The sequence below is a fragment of the Acromyrmex echinatior genome, chromosome 12 (assembly GCF_024713525.1).
Source record: "Acromyrmex echinatior isolate Ae372 chromosome 12, ASM2471352v2, whole genome shotgun sequence".
NCBI classification, from domain to species: Eukaryota; Metazoa; Arthropoda; class Insecta; order Hymenoptera; family Formicidae; genus Acromyrmex; species Acromyrmex echinatior.
The window spans coordinates 4,190,475-4,210,739 of NC_141863.1; the positions used below are offsets into that span (position 1 = coordinate 4,190,475).

Consider the following 20,265-nt stretch of genomic DNA (forward strand, 5'->3'; position numbering starts at 1 on the left):
AAAATTCTTTCAAGTTAGTTTCCAAGTATAACATTCTTTGTAGATACTATTACATATCATAATCTATACTTGAATGTTGCACAATGTTACGAAAATTTTTGTAAAAATATATCTTACATTTTTAACCTTTAAGAAGTTACAATCAAAATTATTAAAAATATGTTTCAGATTAAACAAAAATTTCTACGTAATAATCCTCAAGATGTCTAATACCGATCTTTGGTATTATTATCCGAGAGTTTCGTGGTGGCCGCAACTCCACTACCGATGAAGTCCGCAGCGGCAGGCCCTCCGATGCGGTTACCGAGGAAAATGTCAAAAAAATACATGAAATGGTGTTGGCTGACCGGAAAGTGAAGGTGCGCGAGCTAGCAGATGCTACAAAGATTAGTACTGAGCGAACACGCCATATTTTGGGCGAGATTCTGCATAAGAAAAAAATTTTTTTCATTCCCAAGGAGGTTACTTTTCACCCCACCTAGTAGTTCGTTTTAAGTAGAAAATAAAATCAAATGCCATCTTTTGGTATTTTTAGCGAATAATGCTTTATGATTCCGTGAAACATACTGAATTTTCTTATTGCTGGCATTAACGTTGCGTGCGTTGCGATATTGCATGAACGCGAATGCACTTGATGCAGTTCTGGAAACGTACAAGAATTTGCATTGCATAGCAATGCGTTTTTTCTGCTCGCACTCATGGACATCATGTGATGAAAATATGCGTGTAATCATATCTAATTACCGTAACAAGGCTTTTAATTTACGAAGCATTAAAAATGCGAAGATGCATTGCAAGAACTATTTCCGAAATACATATGATTATATTCTTTCTGTCTATGAAGAGAATTTTAACATTTTATGAATTATTGTACAGCATTGATCAAGAGTATAAAGCACCCTCACAAAATGACGTTACATATCTAACGAAAAATGAATTTAAAAAAACAGTTTTATTAAAAAATAATTTTGAATAAATGACAATTTTAATATTTTGATAGTCTCCTCTCTTTTACTGCTTTTTTCAAGAAAATATAATAAATTGTACGTGATTTACACTTATGGCCAAGGCTAAAACTAATTTTACAAATAAGTTGTCTTATAGATATATTCTAAATTATACATTTATTTTGTAATAAGATTCCTTAATTACATTTTAATATTTACTACTGGTAAAAGTAACACACAGGCATCATCGTTCTTTGCACAAGTTTCGCGAATAATCGATCGTTTTTCCAATTCGATTAAGTAATAGTAATAAGTAGGATGTTATACGATGACAAAAGTTACGAAATCAATGGTGTAACAATCTACTGTTATTAATCGGCATATTGCCCGTATTACGTGTGGGTGGAATGCAGGAAATATGGAAAGGTGAAGTGCGCAGCTGCGCAACAATATCGCGTGTAATATTGTTAAGTATTATGGTGTTACACGATTGGTGCTCTTGACACTGTACACGTACACACAATTACATATCGCTCATTTACAACAACGAGATATAATTAAAACATTGTAGTTTTTTAGTTGCTTGCGCGCGAGAAAGAACGGAAACATAAAAAAAGCACAATTTTATTCTTCTTAAATCAGTGATTACATCAAATGCATTTTAAAATAAAAAAAAATTATAAAATTTTTATTATTCAAAGTTTTCAAACTAATTTTCTGGAAAACTTCGTCTTTTGACTTGTGTCGTTATAGCAAATGAGAGTGATATATACACGGATAGTACAATTTTGCTAAAGCAAAAATTAAAAACAACTAAATACAGATCTGAAAATAATTTTATTGGACCATCAAAATAATTATATACGACGTTCAAGCTATCTGTTAAAATGTCAAGACTTTTTGCGCAGTATTGTTTATTATGCTCGAACGTCCTACATAATTATTTTATTAAAATATCAAAATAATTATGAAAGACTCAAGCATAATGAGTGATAATTTTTAGATAAAAATTTTTAGATAAATACAATGAAATTATTCTTTCTGTGTATCCATCGTACATCATGGAGGCGTTGAAAGATAGTTGATTTATCCGTCGAAATCCGTCGTCGCAGACAAGAACGTCCAATAATCTCTGCAATAAGACCGATAATTACTGTGGAAAATCGCGTGTGAGCGCATCGACATTCCGAGACGGAACGTCGGCTATGAAAAGATGGAAGAAAAAAGCGAAAGATGCCGCCGTAAGCGAGATAAGACGATAGCGATCTTTTTCTTCTTCCGCCCGCGCAGTATCAGCCGCTGCAACATTCTACTGCATTATGCTAATCGGTCGTGGCGGACACCGCGCTGCAATTTCGCACTGCCTGTGTGCCCACGGCGCGGTACGATCAACGAGCCAGAAATCATTAAGCATGATCGCGTGGCTGCAGCAAAAATGTAAGCCGATATCTAGAAAATGCGTGTCGCGAAAAAAGAAAATGCCGCGGCTAGAGCGGTTTGCACGTGTTTCCTTCGAGAAGACGCGAGATTCCGCTCGACAAAATGTTTTATAAAGATTTTTTTTCGCGTTCCGGATCGATACCTGTTCGAAATGTGCACTTAGAAAAAGTTTGTCAGTGTGTATTTTGGTAGCGAATTTCTATAAGCATTTCCAAAATCAAGTCATACGGTAATAGCAAAATTTACTTTGGTCATTATATCAACTTATATATTTTTGTACAAATAATCAAACATTATTATTTAAAAATTTTCTTTGTTTCACGAAACCATGAAATATTGTTTACTAAGAATACCGAAAGACGGAAAATATTTTATTTTTTATTTATATAAGTGGACTACAGTTTGAAAATTTGTTAAATTTATTCACGTGTTTCAATTTTTTCAAATTTTTGTGTTAATTTAACATAAGGTGAGTATGTTAAAAAGTAACACAAATATTATATACAAAAATATACTGACTTACTTTTGCAAATTGTGGCAGCATATTTTTTCAATAAAATTAATATTCATAATATAGTAAATTAACACATTTATTTATTTAGAATTTAAAATTATTTTGTAACATTATTTTGTTTTATATATGTTGCGCTCGACATACAAACCTCTCATGCATTGCCATTCTTTATGTGCGATGAATAATTACTTGATGCAACTTTATTGGCGTGATTTACATTGTCGCTTGTCTGTGTGGCTTCTACTTCACGTCTATCTGATTCGTATTCGTTTCATATGACGAACTGTAAATATCTCGATGTGCCTTCTTTGTCTTACGTGCAATAAAGAATATAGGAAAAGCCCTTCCAGAAATTTTAAATTTTTTATTGCATTACTTACAAGATTATATTTTAGATATTTTATGTTGTTATATATGTAATCATTTATAGGATTACATTTCAGATATTACTGTAGGTATTTATAGCGTCACGTTTAAAGCAACTCTCGCAGCGACGCATGCGGAAGAACACGCTAAATTTTGTCCAGAGCTCAAATCCCGTTCAACTTGTTTAATAAATTCGATTTATATGGAAAACACGTATATATCGCCAATTGTAGGAGTAACACTTACCGCTATAATAGTCATAGAACCGGCTATGATAAAGCTCGCCATTAATTATCGCCGTCAAATTATAACTTTAAGTTTTAATTGCGCTTATAAAATTACATCCTGTGCGCGTTATTGCCGCGTGCAATATTCCCATATATTAAAATACTCTTCCGCTGTAGGAATTCTTAAGCGATGACGCTGTCGATGTACGATGTATGCATCTGCAACATTGTGAGCCGGCTTTACAGACATTGACCGTATTGAAACAGCAGTAAGGGAAAGGATGAGGAAGATACATGTCATCGTAAAGCTTCTACAATAAATAAATTCCCGTTACTTACATTTCAAATAATTTCATAAAATATTTCAGAATATTTATATTTAAAGATGTTCAAATTTAGAAAAGCATTTGAAATAGTAATTTATAATCACAGCATAATTAATATTTTTTAATAATAATTAATTAAAGTCAATATTAAAATGTTGCTTGATATTATAATTTTTTAAATAAAATGTTATAGATTTTTTTTTTATTGATCTTCGTAAAACTTAAAATTTTGGGAATTTTTTTAATATGACCACACATTATAATGATATATCGCATTTATTGAAATAGTAATTTATAATCACAGCATGATTAATATTTTTTAATATTAAATTAATTAAAATCAATATTAAAATGTTTGCTTGATATTATAATTTTTTAATGTTTGCTTGGTATTATAATTTCTTAAATAAAATGTTATAGATTTTTTTTATTGATCTTCGTAAAAAATCTTCTTAAAATTTTGGGAATTTTTTTAATATGACCACATTATAATGATATATCGCATTTATTTATCACATTTATAATTATATAAATTTGAATCTCTGCACGGTTATTAAATATTCGACGTTCGAGATAATCGCGTCCATTTAGTTCGGACAAGCGTTACCGACCCGCGTAGTTAATCCTACTACAGAACTTGCACATGCAATGTATGCATCCAACAGGACTTATCTATCTTCGTAACAACATTATGCTCCGAGCTTCGTATGTGTGTGCGCGTGCAGAACTCGCGTTTGAAGATCGCTACGCGTGATCGAGTGAGGCATACGCACCTAATAAATCTATACATGTCTCGCATGAAATAACTATAATCATAGAGTCAGGCGATTGTGTGTGGTTTTAAAACTGTTCGACAATATTCGAAGTTCGCGATAGCCGCAAGTAATTAATGCAATAAAATAGCAGTTTTTTTTTCATTTGTTATCAAACACTTTGTTGAACGCATATAAAATATTTAATTTTTGAGATTGAATTCCTAGATAGTATAATTTTCTAACTATTTTCTTAATCTTCAACTGTAGCTATGAAGACTATACCTAAATTCTATTCCTGTTTGACGGAATGTAAGTGAACCTCCATAATTATAGTAATTGATAGCGACTCTCTAAATTCTTTGGAGTGGAATCTCACTTTAAAGAGTTGGGTCAGTCTCAAAAAAAGAGTAGCTCAATTATCAATCTTTAAGCATGAGATTTCTCATTTCGGAAAAACAATTTATTTTAAAAATTTTAGAGAGAAAAGTTCAACATTTTTTTATCTACAATTTAGAGTTATATTTATAGTATCATTCGTAATACTACAAGTTGTATAATCATCAAAAAATTTTCGCTTCGAATCCAAATGACTCATTGCTATAATCGAGAATTAAGAATATAATCTTATTATTACTCATTATTTATAAGTTACGATAACAATTGTGTTTATTATACTAAACACAAATTTGCATTTAATTGTTCCATTTTTTAATAAATTACGTAGCAATTTATCTAATAGGTGTGTGAGAGAGAGAGAGAGAGAGAGAGAGAGAGAGAGGGAGGGAGTTGAGATTTATCGAAAAATATAACAACTCAGTCTCAATCGATTTTTTTTAATGTCGGTTTTAATTCAGCCGTGTTTTCGATAAAAACCGCAAACTTAGATTGATTTTTCTGGAATATGAATATTATCGATTTTTTTCTAATATGTGCAGTCTCGCGCAACGTAGTGCTTCGTAATGAAGCGGTGACGACGAGCGAGGGATGCAGTTTTACAATTGTAAATACCGGCTGCAACTACAGAACTCGCGCGTCGAGTTGTACCGCAGATGCCCGGTTGACCTGAGGCATATAACGGTTCTTGGTCGCGGCTTCCCGGTGGTTCCTCTTCGTTTTTTCGAATCTCGTTCGGTAAGATCTCACGGAGCCGTTTAAGCCGATTATTCGAGCCGGTTTGACCATTTCGTGCAGCGTAAAAAGGAATCCGGATGCACGCGTGCGTTTACCGATGATCTTGTGAAACTATTTGGAAAAAAATCACCTCTGAGAAAGAGAACGCGTTATTCAGACTCGATAATACGGTGGTTTAATTAATATACCGTTAAATGCTGCCATTGAAGCGGAAGCAGTTAAGCGCTTTATCGTAGAAAGTACTTTTTCCTGGCTTGCGTCGAAATGTTTAAAAATGTTGATTTGTAAAATTATGATAAAGGAAAAATGAGAGGAAAATTTAAAGTTTTGATATATTTCAATTTTAGCTATTTATTTTTTAAATTGATCTTGGGTTTATTTTAAATAAGAAATTTAATTTATTTTAAATTAAAAAAATATAATTTTAACATAATTTAAACAAAAAGATATAATTTTTATGTTATTCAAATAAGAAAAATTCAGGAAATGAATATATATATTGCAAAATTACTTTTTTATATAAATTCGACAGGCTTCAATCAAATAAGTTTAAACTTGCATGCAAATTTTTTATCTTATATTATCAAGATTGATGAATCGTATCTTAGATTGTCTTAGCATAGAATAACCGCAATTGATGATGGAATTGAAGCGAAGTCAATGGAGCGCTATAAATTATTTAGATCCATTTGGTAGCGACATTAACATGCAACATATAAAGCACCGCTAAGGGCGAAGGAACTAATTAAGATTGCCAGAGGAACGAGAAAGGAGAGGAGAAACGCGATGTGAAGCAACGCCGAGAGAGATTCTAGCAGCTCAGCACTCGCCGTTCATACAGAAGTAACCGCGAAACAAATCGTATTGATTAAATCGAGTCGTTACTTGCTCGCAGCAGAATTTTAAAGAATGCCTCGTTGTACTTTACGCGAAGGAAAGCTTCGTGATTCAACTCAATTACCCCATCGCTGTTTATCAGGATTTACTATGCGTTTCGCGTTGCATCGCGTGCACTTGCGTTATCTTTTTAATGAAATAATACAAAATTCAACTTTTGATTGAAAAATAACGAGAAATAAACAATAAAATGAAATGTGAAGAGAACAAGAAGAAATGAAAAGAAAAAAGAGAAAAAGAATTGAAAAGCTTTTTAATATAATAGAAAGTTTTTTTTCTATGAAAATCGCCAGGTAAATTATTTCAAAATAGTGAAGTTTTGTTAAACTAAAATGTTTCTTAAAATGCCACGTACCATTATACATTGAGAAAAACAAATGGTTTTTTAATTACTACAATTTAATTATGATTTATAATTATTTCCGACTATACTATTTTTTTTTGTAAAATTTTTTTGTAAAATAAATACGATATATGAATTATTATAGCAGTAAAAACTGTAAAAATGAATTTTTTAATTATAATTATATTACCATGCAATTCTAGTAACAGATACACAATGCGAGGTTGATAACCTTGTATCGCTTTCTTGATGAATTAGCATAATAATTAGCTCGCGCGGAAAAATCACCATCGATCAGCCCGTCCTCTTCAGTCTTTGTCTCTTCACCTTTGCCTTGTTGGAAAAGAAAAAAATTTATTAACTAGTAATGAACGTGCCGTTTTAATTATTCGCGGACACGCTTAATCTCATACCGCACACTTCTCGTGTGCCGCACAATTCCCAAGATGAATACCACGCCCCCTGCCATTAATGCATTCATTACACGCTGCGATTAGTAACGTAATAGTAATCGATTTTTCGAGGAACATCTATTACATGAAAACAATTTTCAAAATGGTGTCAGCTTTTTAAATTTATCACGGTGGGAACAAAATAGTGACTACAGGCTTTAGACGACATGATTAATGTACGTAACTTTGTGCATATTCGCTAAATATTGGCACATCCTACATCCATATGAATAATTATGCATGTCATGTATGTGTATCCTTATATTAATACAGGGGCAGGAAAAATTAATGGAAACTAAGATTTGAATTCTTGAAATCACTCATCTTCATTTTTAGCACTTAGACGCTCCATCGTTGACGTAACTATTCTGTTGACTCTCTTTATTTTCCTGCATCAATCCATAATTTATAATTATTATTACATTTAAAAACGCAGCATTTTATGAGACTTTAATTATTTTCATAATTATGTTAAACTACTTAATTAATTATTTGATTATCAATTTAAATCTCGAAGGATGGATTCTGTTAAAGTATATCATCGATTCTCGTCCGGTCGATATATCAATAATCCAACGTGTAAATTGTTGCACGGCCACGATGTCTGCTCATTTTTAATGCTGCCTAAGGGGCACGAAGGCGCCCGCACACTCCGAAAATTGTTTCGAGATCCAACTTATTGCGGGCCGTATCGACTCTTAACCCTTAAATCTCGGTGTATCAAAATCTAATTGAGGGTTTGGCGAGATTGCCTGCAGAACCGGGGAACCGGGTTCCGATCGCGCGCGAGGCATATGAATTTTACGTCAAAACACATCAGACTTACAGCACGCCCATTCACCTTTATTGCTGGGCGTTGCGACTGTATAAAGCATGCAAATTTCTCAGCATTTACCAACTTTCGTTCGCGACAATCATGCGAAGAAATATTCGACGTGGCGTCGCGTCGTCAGCAGCCTCCGTTCGCTTTACACAGGGTGTACTTATAATATAGCGATATTCTCTATGTATCGAATATTGATAGAATTTTTTTTGTCGATAAGAACATTGAGATCTAATTAAAAAGCTATTTTACAAGGAAAATGAAGGCTTTTTGAGAAATATGGATATTTTGAACAGATTTGTCTCTATGGAAATGTATTATAAGATTTTACTTTGTATTTTACTTTAAGTATTACATGTTTATTTAATTAAATGTTCATATTTGAAACTTAAATGATATAATGTTTGTCATTAAAAAGTCGATGACTGATGAAATAATTTATTAATGAAAAATTTAAAATTCGATAAAGGAATACGCATACTGTCACACTTTTCAAGTTTTTTCGGCATACTGTATATGTTCCTACGGTACAAAGGATGCTGAAAATTACGAGCCGGTAGTTAATGATCTTGTTAGTCATGATTTTAATGCAATCTGCTTTACGATATTCCTCAACCTATTAGTTACTTATATTATAGTTTTCTGCATCACGTACGCGTGATTTGTTAATTAATGTGATATGCTGAAATATATTATCTTGAAAAAATATATTATCTTGATAAATAATATTATTTCTTGTCAATTATTTAGGGATAATATTTTTTTTTATTGATGAAAATTATTCTCATTTATATTACATATTATTAGCATACTTAGTCTTTTAATTAATATAACATAATTTCAGTGGATATTTATTTGGGTCACGGTTACTTTTACTTTTAATATTAAATTAAAAAAAAATTTATTCTTCATGTTTGTGTTAAGCTATTAAAAGATATTAGATGACAATGTGCGATATGAAAGCGATGTCGTAAAATTTCCTCAAGCCTTAGGAGGAATGTTGTCGTCCTTATTCGCAGAAGAGGAATAATAAGAATAAGTTCTCGGCGGACTTTACGTAATAGCGCATAATTATTGTTTTGTAGCTTCGTGCGTTGAAGTTTTCGCATTTAAATCCGGTCGTCCCTGGGTAGTCGAGGGACCTCTAAGGACTTATTTTATGTGTGGGCAACGTAGGTGAGAAGCATGAAACGAATTTGCCTGATTGAAATGACGTTTCTTGCGCGAACTCTCGAGTCGCGCTTAAATGAGTACGCGTGTTGATAGACGTTCTTGCGAACGATGCCTTCTTCTAAAATTCTAATGTTTTTTTAATTAATTCGGTAATATTAGGTGTTGGAATTAATTCGTAGCGTTTTACAAGTGATGGGAAGTACTTTCATTAATGTATTTTTTAATGCTCATGTGAAATAAATAACATTCTTTCATTTAAAAACGCTACGAATTAATTCCAACACCTAATATATATTAAATATTAGGAAACTTTTTACGTAATTTAAATCTAGTAAAATTTTAATTCTAATTATTAACTATAATAATAATAATAATAATAATAACTTTATTGAGTGCAACTATTAACATTATAAATACAAAATAAATAGATAAAAAATATAGTAATATTTGATATCGAGTATCAGCTGTACAACAAGAGGCGAGGCGATAGTTAAGATATAATATATTATTATAATATAATATTAATATATTAACTATGATAATATATGTATAGTTTAATAATAATTATAAAGTTTACAAATTTGCAATATGTATCTTACTTGCGTTTGAGATTAATCTTTTCTAATTTTTTTTTAATTGACTGCGTAATCTACACGCAATTTATATCCTTTAATTTCTCGTAATATCCGCGTGTTACCAGATCCGGGTATTACGGAGGTGTTACGCAAATATTGCACAAAGGATGCACGACGGTCATTATTCAGCGACAAAGCGCCGCACCTTTCCTGGCGTTACTTGCACTGCCCATATCACGAGGAAGAGAAGTGCTGCATTATTATTCCGTTTGCAGGAAAGAGAGAATCAGATGATAGTCGTACGCGATTTTTCAGGCGACGTATTTATCGGACTTAGCTCCAAGTACACGCAGATTCACTTTCGTGTTTTCGATGGACATGTCTCGAGGACGTACAAAATAACGCCCACATCGAGCCGAGGATAGTGTTGTTATCAGTCGATCTTCTGTTTAATAGGCGCTCGATGCTTTTAGAGAAGATATTTCGGAGATATTTGAGCTATCGGATTGAATTTCTCATGTGGATGACGTGAACAAAGCGAGTAAAAAGTTTAGAAAGTTCAAAGGTCAAATATCTTATCGCGTAAGAAATTATAAGTATCTATATTAATATTTGTATTATTTATATTCACTCTAAAATTTTTAGAATAAAATTTCATTGTTAAAAATTGAAAAATTTTCCAGTCGTTTTCAAGACTGGTTCAATTTTTGCTCTTTACCGTGAGATTCACTCTGCAGAATTTAGAGAATTATTTATGTTTATTTGCACGTTAGCAATAATAAATAACACCATTTTATATAATTATTCTTAACAATCGTAAATTTACTTTCACATTCAGTTGTCAGTAAAGAATGTGAAAAATCATCGGCTAGCTGTAAGTTACACGGACGAACTTAATTAAACCGTGTATCTATTAGAGAGAGAGAGTGAACGTGTTACGATCTTTTGCACGTTGCACACTGCACAATCCGCTAATCATAAAATAAATTGACGGGTATAATTTAAGTTCAGATAAACGTGGCAATCTTTGTCAGTCAATCATAATTCATTTTCAGCTTATAATATTTATGAAATGTCCGAGTCTCAATTAGATTAGATTTATCTAAATACTTATATTACGCAGAACGTTACAAACATCAAGCTGCACTATTACCTATGAAGAAATGTTTTCATCTTTTATTATATTTAAAATTATCCGTAAATATTCAATTTTCATTTTCTTCGAACAAAGTAGACAGACATTCCTCATACGCGTTTCAGATTCTTTAGATTGTTCTATCAGTCGATTATATATAATACAATAATGAAAAGAATTGTCTAATATGATTTTTCTTCCATCTCGAGAATTTCGAACAAAGAATTGAATTCGAACGTCCGAACATATATCTCAGCTTCTACTAAGAAACGTTCCATCATCCGGATGGTTGTTTTGGTACACGAAAAAATGCAACAGCGCGCGAAACATCGATACGACAGCTAATTCTCGGGATCGTAAGAGAAGAAAACGCGTGCAGATGAGCGAAGTGAACGAGGAGAGAATAAGAGGCAGAGAGAGAGAGAGAGAGAGAGAGAAAGAGAAGGAAAATTCCTCTCGCGTGGCGGCACGCACGTGAATGCACTTGTCGGCCGCGTGCGCGCGTGTAAGAGCGCATGGTGAACCTGTTGCATCCCGGGCGTGTGCGTAAAGCCACGCTGCAGAATGCACTTCGACTTACATGCCATCGTTCGATGCACATATATGTTTCTGGACGTCCGGCCGGCCGTTCCTGCCGTTCCTGGTTCGTCGACGATTCCTTACTCTAGTGTTGCTAGACCGGGAAAATCCTCTGCACCGCCAAGCACGTCGGCACGCCGGAAAATTAACGCAATTATATGGGAACTAGGCAAAACGTGTTTTCGAGTGTAAATAAGAAAGAGGGCAAGCGTAGAATCCGCGAATTCCAGAATGGAAAATAGCGGGACAGAAAAAAAAATTCTTGATTCTTATAAATATCTTTTTTTTTTATATCAAATCGAACGTATAATGGTTATAAATTATAAATTACTAATTAAAATACTAAGCAACAAATTTCGATCAGTGTTTTGTTTTTTGATAAGTAACAGATGATTCTTGTAAGGTTTTATGCTTGTTATAAAAGGAGTTTTTCAAAAATTTTTATTAATTTTTAGAAACTCCGCTTAAAATTTTTTATATATATATTATAGTAATAAAATATATTGACAATATTTAATGTCAAAGGATTACACTGATTTACACAATTTTTGTTTCTTGACATCTGAATGATGATTTTTATGTATTTTACTCCGTAATAAAATACATAGGAAAGTAGAAAAGAATTGCAAATTGTTTATATTTGTAGTTTTACAAAAATAAAATCTTTGATTTATTAAAATCTATGACTGGAATTTTTTTAATCTTATGTTCTTTTTCGGTAGTTAAAAATATATAAGAATCGCCGTTAAAATGTTGAGAAACAGAAACTGTAAATTAGTGTCTAAAATTATAATTTTATGCTTTTAAAATAAGAATATTTACATTATTTCATAAATTGTTATTTATTCAACCCAATTATTATTGTTCCAATTTATAACTATATTAAAAACAATGATATTTAAATAGAATTTCTCAGACTTCTTTCGCTATATTGTTATGAGAATCGTAAAAGGGTCTAAGGGCTATACTAATCTCGGAAGATTCTTGATTCTTTCTGGGAATGCCGACGCTGCGCGGTCGACGTGGATTTCTCTAAGATGTGATTCGATATTGGCGGCATTCGCGTCGCTGGAATTTGCATGATTAGTGCGCAATGCACCAGGCTGCTGACGAAGGATGCACCTGGCATTTTGTGCGCTGCACTCACGCGAATGCATCATCAGCGACGTACGAAGGGCTCAATTTTCGCAACAGCCGTGGGCACTTTCCCAGTGAGAAATGCAAATCTCTTGAACATCATAAGAAAATGTATTTTCAAGTTTTCTCTCTCTTAGGATTAGAAGTAATTTTCCTCTTAGGATTTAAATTATCTGATTAGCTCAACCTAACCGTTACTTTCCAGAAAAATTATAATTATAGATAATGTAATGATTCTCGTTTAATGACGATGTCTCTTCATGCGATGTCTCGGACTTCTTATAGTTCCTAGGATAAACGTCAATATTCCAACACCGCCGTATTCTCGAAGATCGATAAAAACTTCGCCGAGTCGATTGGCTCTGCCGTAGCTGTCACGCTCGTTTCCATATAATCGCTTCAATTACACGACACAATTTCCTGTTCGGACAAAGAAGACCGGGGGCAACGAGGCGCATTAGATAACGCATGCATTATGCACGCGGCGTGCAAAAGCGACTGCGAGAACCTCGGCCGGCCATTAAAGTTTAAAGCCCGTCGAAAAAGATAGGCATAGACGGGTTGCTGTACGCATCGGCTGGCGAGCGAAAAAACAAAGAGGGAAATCCAGATCAAGGGCCTTATCATTCCGGCCAGATTGGCTGCCGGTAATAAGAGGACTTCAGTCTAGCGTAATGGCCTCAAGCGTACGTGTGCATCATAAATTCATGATGCGCGCGCGTTTCCTCCGGTACATTAAGTAGCGACTTCATCCGGCGCACGACGGTCAATACTTGCTCGGCCGATCCTGCGGAAGAATATGCCAATCGCGTTTGTTTAGTCGTAAAATCGTTGTCCTTAACACACTAACATGGTTTCACGATTTTTCTTTTCTAACATGACGCGAGACGACGACGCGAACGACGGAGACGATGCGTAATTACGCTCGTGAATCGCCTCGCTCTAATTAAAGTCTTTTTTTGTTTTCTCTGTGCAGGTACGTTGACCGGATGTTGCTGCGTGCGGCGCCAAGAGCGTGAGACGATCGAGGATCGCCGGAAATGTGGTATGATACGTACATTCACACGCGTTCGCCGCTCCTTGCATGCCTCGAGTAGACGCACTCGAATTGATACGTGGGTTAGTCTACCACTGTCAATTCTGAGCTATTTTTAGAGTTAGAGATTAATGATAAAATTTATCATTTGTTATTATCAAAATTTTGTTTTTATTAGAACGAGTGGAAGATAATTGTTGAATACTTGATCACGAATTATGGCTTTATCATATTTTACAAATGCAGTAAATAGTATGAACATGAACTGCTTAATTAAGTTGTCACGAATGCCGAATGGATGACGAATAAAAAATCGTGATAGTTTTTATTTTTATAATGCTTATATAAACTTTTTATATTTTCTAAATATTCTTATTAATTCGTTAAATATAGTGCAATCAATGTAGTGAAGGCGATAAATTTCATGGCCCACCCAAGTAGAACATAAATCATGAATCGTGACATCAAAAAGACGTTAAAACGACTTCATGATAATTACTAAGTCACCGTTCAATCAGTTACGATTCATTTTAATGACATTCTGACATTATCGTGACTTGTCGTTCTGCTTGGGCAGATTTGAATGTCTTTAACTTCGATTTTGTCTCACGTTTCGAATATAGCTACACGGCAAGATTTTGCTGAAGCATCTAAAAATTTACATATAGATCTGAAAATAATTTTGTTGGACCATTAAAATAATTAAAATAATGTAGGACGTTTAAACTTATTGCTAAAGTGTCAATATTTTTGCTTATCATGCTTGAGATTCCTACGTGATTATTTTGATAGCCCAACAAAATTATTTTCAGATCTGTATCTAGCTAATTTTTAGGGATTTCAGCAAAATCATTCTTTCCGTTTACATTAGATCCTTTCGAAAAACGTGACGCAGCGATTACACAGCTTTTCATATTGCGAGAGCAAGTTTCTTTTAAAAATTCTTCATAAATCGTCCACCTTAATTGATCTTTTTTGCATTCATTATGTATACCTAATTGCTTTCGTTACGCTGCTCTTGGTATTATTATCTTTTCTTCCTTTTTTCATCATTATTCTTGCAGCTGACTGAATCATCGGAATTAATTTTTTTGGATATCGTACCGTTTTTATTTATTACACTGTCATTATATTGCCAATAATATTAGCATTTTTGATAGTAATATGTCGGTACATAAATTTGTACAGCACAATATTTATATTTAACGTGCGAGACTGTAAACTTTTATTTAGTTCAGAAAAAAACTTAATGATGCAGAAATCGTCTTAGTTACATCGCGACATGAAAATAGATTCGGATGTCTTTTTATAATTCTGACTACCAATCATGTGCAAATTCTTTGTTACACAAGACTATGTCTACGTGACATTTTTTCTTCTTAGTGCTTGATTTGTGTTATACGCTTTTTTCTAACAACTGACATGCTAATCTTCTAGCGAATTAAACAGAAAACTAGCAGCTAAAAAACATGTACAGATATATATTAGGTGTTGGAATTAATTCGTAGCATTTTACAAGTGATGGGAAGTACTTTCATTAATGTATTTTTTAATGCTCATGTGAAATAAATAACATTCTTTCATTAAAAAACGCTACGAATTAATTCCAACACCTAATATATTTGTATAGATATATTTTTAACTTTGTTAATTTTCTAAAAAAATAGAAATTATAGAATAATAATTTTTAGCTTTTTAAAAAATATATAATTTGAAGAATTATATTTTTTTTAATTATACATTATATAGTTCTTCTGTTAATTCTTTAATTCACTGGAAGTTATCTAACACGCTAGTTATTAAAAAACATCATATTTGGCCTCGACATATTTTGTATCGTACGTACATATTTTTGTACGTCAAGAGATTGTCACAGCTTTAAAATCTTGACTATAATTAATCTGATTAGTAGTCGCAATAATACAGTGTTTAAACCATCATGTCCCATACGATCCTTTTTTATGACGACTCTCGAGTAAAAATCATAACGCAATGGCCTTGGAACTGATTTCGACAATTTCGTGACTGACGCGACACTGAATTATCTTATTATTTCACTAAGCAACGAGCCCAAGCGCAGGCAGCGTAATTAAGCGTCTCGTAACTCCAAATGTCGCAAAGGGAGATCGTTTTCCATTGCCGCGCGGATAGACATTATCCTCTTCCTTTAATCAGCCAAGTTGATCCTTAATGACGAAGGACTTTCGTCGACGCCCTCGCCGGATCGTCTTGTGAAGTAACAACCGATCGCTTGGGAAATCGCGCTATCATCCGCGATGACGGCAGGCTATTATAACAACGAGCCTCTCTTTCAATCTCGTTAAATGTATTAAGCGCTTAGATCTTCGTATTAGACGAACGAACACGAGACGGGGCCAATTTGTGAAACATCATTGAGGAAATTGTATGTCATTGACTTTAAAGTTGAAATGCCACAGAAAACCGTGTGATTAAATCTCGCGTAACTTTTATTGAACGTTAGATGTGGTGATGGAGATACGTACGGTAAAAATTCGAAAATTGATATTACGATTTACGCGAAGCACTAATATCAATCGTCAGAGCGCGCGATCAAGTGTATCTCGCGCGATTACTGTAATTGCATAACTTATGCAATGAAGGAAATTCACGTTCCGAATAGTGTTAACGATTATCGTGCCTCGCGAATTTCGCCAGGTATTATTCTAGCGCGACACTCCGTTGTAGGTTACACCGGTAACACGCAATTTCCCTGATCATTAAAGCTCCTCCATGAGACTTTCACCGGATCGTCGTTATTGCACGCTCCGCGATAATGCGTTGCCGCACCACGGATGCGCCGTGTACGGTATCTGCATTTGATTTCTGCATACGATTGTCACACGCAATCATATTATTGCGCGACGAAAGTGCGTGTTGCGGGAACTTTCTTCCGGAAGGGATGTCCTGCATGTTTATGCAGGAAATTCGCACGTAACGCATCGCACGTGAATGTCACGCATGCGACCTGCATACATGAATATTCTACGTGACATAGATGTTCGCTGATTTGTGATTTTGTCGACAAAAGAATGTAGAATTTAATAATAAGTGTACTAGCTTTTTTTTTTATTAACATGTGGAAATGTAGGAACGAATAATTAATTGCGAGCAATGAAATTCGTTATTTATCACCCGCATTACGTCGTCCATGATGCACGAGTGCGACTTTTAGATGCATCGATCGATGACAATACGTTCGCCTGCATTTCGTTTCTGCATTCAGTGTCTGCTGGTTAACGAAGCGACCGAAGGTCATTCATTGATTTTCGCACGATGGGAATCAGGCAACCGCTTCTTGTATCTCCCATGATTTATTCGCGTACATAACCAGCGATACGAAATGCCTTCTAATCAAGCATCAGTGAAATTGAGTAGAGAGTTGAGACAATAAGAGGAATAAAAGAGATGGAAACAAACAACAATACTTTTATGCGTGACATAAAATACTTTTTTTATTAAAAAAATAATTTTATAAAATTGAATAAATATTGGGATATAAATTTTTCCAACGTCTGAAATTAATTACATTATCAGATTTGTTTTTTTAACTGAACTTTCTCTCAGTGTTTTTCCTTTTTCTTTTCTCATTGAAGAGGAAAGCTGAACTGTAAGTAGTCTAGAAAAAATAACAGAAATATATTTTTAATATAGATTTTTTTTAATTTTTATGCATATTTTTAATTTTAGGATTGTTGAAAATAAGTTGAAAGTAATGGATTTAATTATAAATGAGAAAAATGTACATGGTTTATGGAAAAATAGAAGGAAACTCTACAGAATAAAGATGATCGGACATTTTTCTTTCGCCGCATCACGTTTGTCTCTAGTTTGTTATTAACGACGTAACCAGATGCGCGCTGCATAATGAATGCACAATGCATACTAAACGAGGTACCAATTGGAACCAGTGGACCGGAAAGAGTGTGGCACAGCGAATGCACCCGATGCACTTCGATGCACATCCGCACGATCAACCTTGCTGCTCGTGTGCTGAGTGCAGCTCGCGCGATCGTGAGTCGTGCATCGACAAATCGAGCCCGACTTTCGCACGACCCGCATACACCGGTGCTTCCCGCCATGGCGTCGCAGTTCTTCGTCTAAGCTTCTCGTGACTTACCGGAGGTACCCTCATGGTGCGCCGCGACGAGATCGCCTAGACACGGCGGACGGGGATCTCCCGGAAAAATCGACGATAAATGCGGATGCTCGCGGCTGGCTAGAGGGACGAAAGGTAACACGTAAACGCAATATACTCCCGTCCAAGTACGGCGAGAGACGAGCCGCGATGCAGGCACTTGGCCGATGCACTTGAATGTGCAATACACGATGTGCGCACGATCGTGATGCGGAGAGACGGAAATACGATGCGGCGGAGAAGAAAATTATATCCATGAAGAGTTGTCTTTGCTTTCTGCACCGAAAGATTTTACTAAAATATCTAAAAATTTAGCTGGATATAATGTATCTGTATATCTGAAAATAATTTTGTTGAACAGCAACTTTTTTATGTGTGCCTCTGCATCGCGTGCCTTTAATCTATAATGCAATTATTATTTGGTTTTTTAGCAATTTTTTTTGTGAGTGAACAATAAGTGCTCGAAATTTTTCAAGATATACTGCTTTTATAAATTTTACGCGCTAACTCAGTTTTCAACGTTTCGGATTCTAGCTACCAGTGCATGTTTAAGGCATGAGCGTCTCGTCTTGTAGGGATGCAATGAATAAATGTAAATTCAACCTCGTAATAATTACTTTAGGAATATAGCCCACCACTGTAATCACTTTAATAACCGCTTTTGCCGTGGCGAGACGAGATACCTTTCTAGTCGCGGTGTGATGAGTGCTGTTGCATTAATGACGCATTTTACGAGAACGCGAGAAGCTCTGCCGTCAAAAAGGCAAAGGAAGTCCATCCGTTTGTTTAATCGACCGCATACAAACGAGTTTAGATACTGGTGATAAATTATTTCTACTCTCTAAAATAACTCGTTAACACTTTCAAGCTGATTTCAGCATTAAGCTTGATAAATTAATAAATTAGTTTGATACTTTATTGTTTTTAAATATTTCCACATAATTATACATAATTTTTAATGTTATATTTTTTAATGTCTTAAATATTTAGTAAATTATTCTTAATTAGATAAATAAAATTATTATTTACACGAAAAGAAAAACGGTTTGCTGAAGTATTTAAAAATTTAGAACTAAATGCAGATCTGAAAATAATTTTCTTGAACGATCGAAATAATTACGTAATCTCCATTTCTATCAAGATTAACTTTAATCTCGGTTTAATTTACTTATTTTACTCATTTACTCATTTTCTAATTCTGAGAATTAGAGAAAAATGAAAGGTAAGTTAAACTAAGATTAAAGTTAATCTTCATTTAAAAAAAACGAGTATGAAATGCTCAAATTGCTTATTAGATTTGTCAAAATTTTTTGTAATATTGCTTATTATGCTTGAGTGTCCTATAATTATTTAGTTCAACAGAATTATTTTCAGATTTGCATTTCTAACTAAATTTTTAGTGATGTCAGCAAAGTGAATGAAAAGAGTCAACGGACAGTTGCGTGTTTAATTGCGCACAATGCTGAAGCAGAATTACTCAGCACCTTTTCACTCGGGGATGTCGAGAGTTATTCGTCACACGTATTGAATGATCTTTAAGTTATTCTTTACCGGCGAAGAAATTGCACGTCCTTGCGAACGAACTTGAAGCTCTAGTACCAATTAAAATTAAATACGCGAGCGTTTCTTGTTAACAACTTGTGGCATTCTTATTACCGAAGTTCCAGTAACACTGGCAATTTTCAGTAATAATTTACTTTAGCGATCTACACGTATCGTGCTTTTGTTACGCGTTCCTTGTAGATATGCGTGAAGATTGAAAACTCGTTCGAAAATATCGCACTGTGGACTTTCGATTTCGCGCCTTCGATACATGCAAATCCATCACTGCGAAATTGCGATTTATCGATCGCGCATAAAAGCGGTTGTTACATTTCGAAATAATCTTGACGTGTTATTAAAAATAATTTCTCCACTTTTATGTCGACATCACTAATGATTCTATCTTTTTATTGATATTCTCTAAATAAATAATTATTTCCTTCGTATGTTGGAATAAAAGAGACATGCAGAGATACGCATCTTCTCGTAACTATAACTTGTTATTTAAATTAGTGTAAAGAAATTTAAATATATTTAAAATGTACCTTATAAAGTTTTAATTTATTTAAACATATTTAATTTAGTTTTTATTTTGTCTCTATTAGGAAATATTTTGTATCAGATAAGTTTTTTCTACCTTAAATGAAAATCAAGATTAGAGTGTAAGAATGTAGGAGAAGAGTGACAGAAACGTGAACAAAGCTTCTATAG

General features: G+C 34.0%; 1 protein-coding gene across 2 annotated transcripts in view; it reads left to right on the plus strand.

Moving 5' to 3' along the window:
* Positions 1-20,265, plus strand: part of LOC105149623 (Tie-like receptor tyrosine kinase) — a 187,241-nt gene that overhangs the window by 104,655 nt on the left and 62,321 nt on the right. The window contains exon 3 of one of the 2 annotated variants that reach the window (XM_087411970.1): positions 13,797-13,865. The exons of the other annotated variant lie outside the window; for it this stretch is intronic. Within the exon in view, the coding sequence (XP_087268096.1) occupies positions 13,797-13,865 (69 nt within the window). The remainder of the gene's footprint in view (positions 1-13,796; positions 13,866-20,265) is intronic. 2 annotated transcript variants of the gene reach the window in all.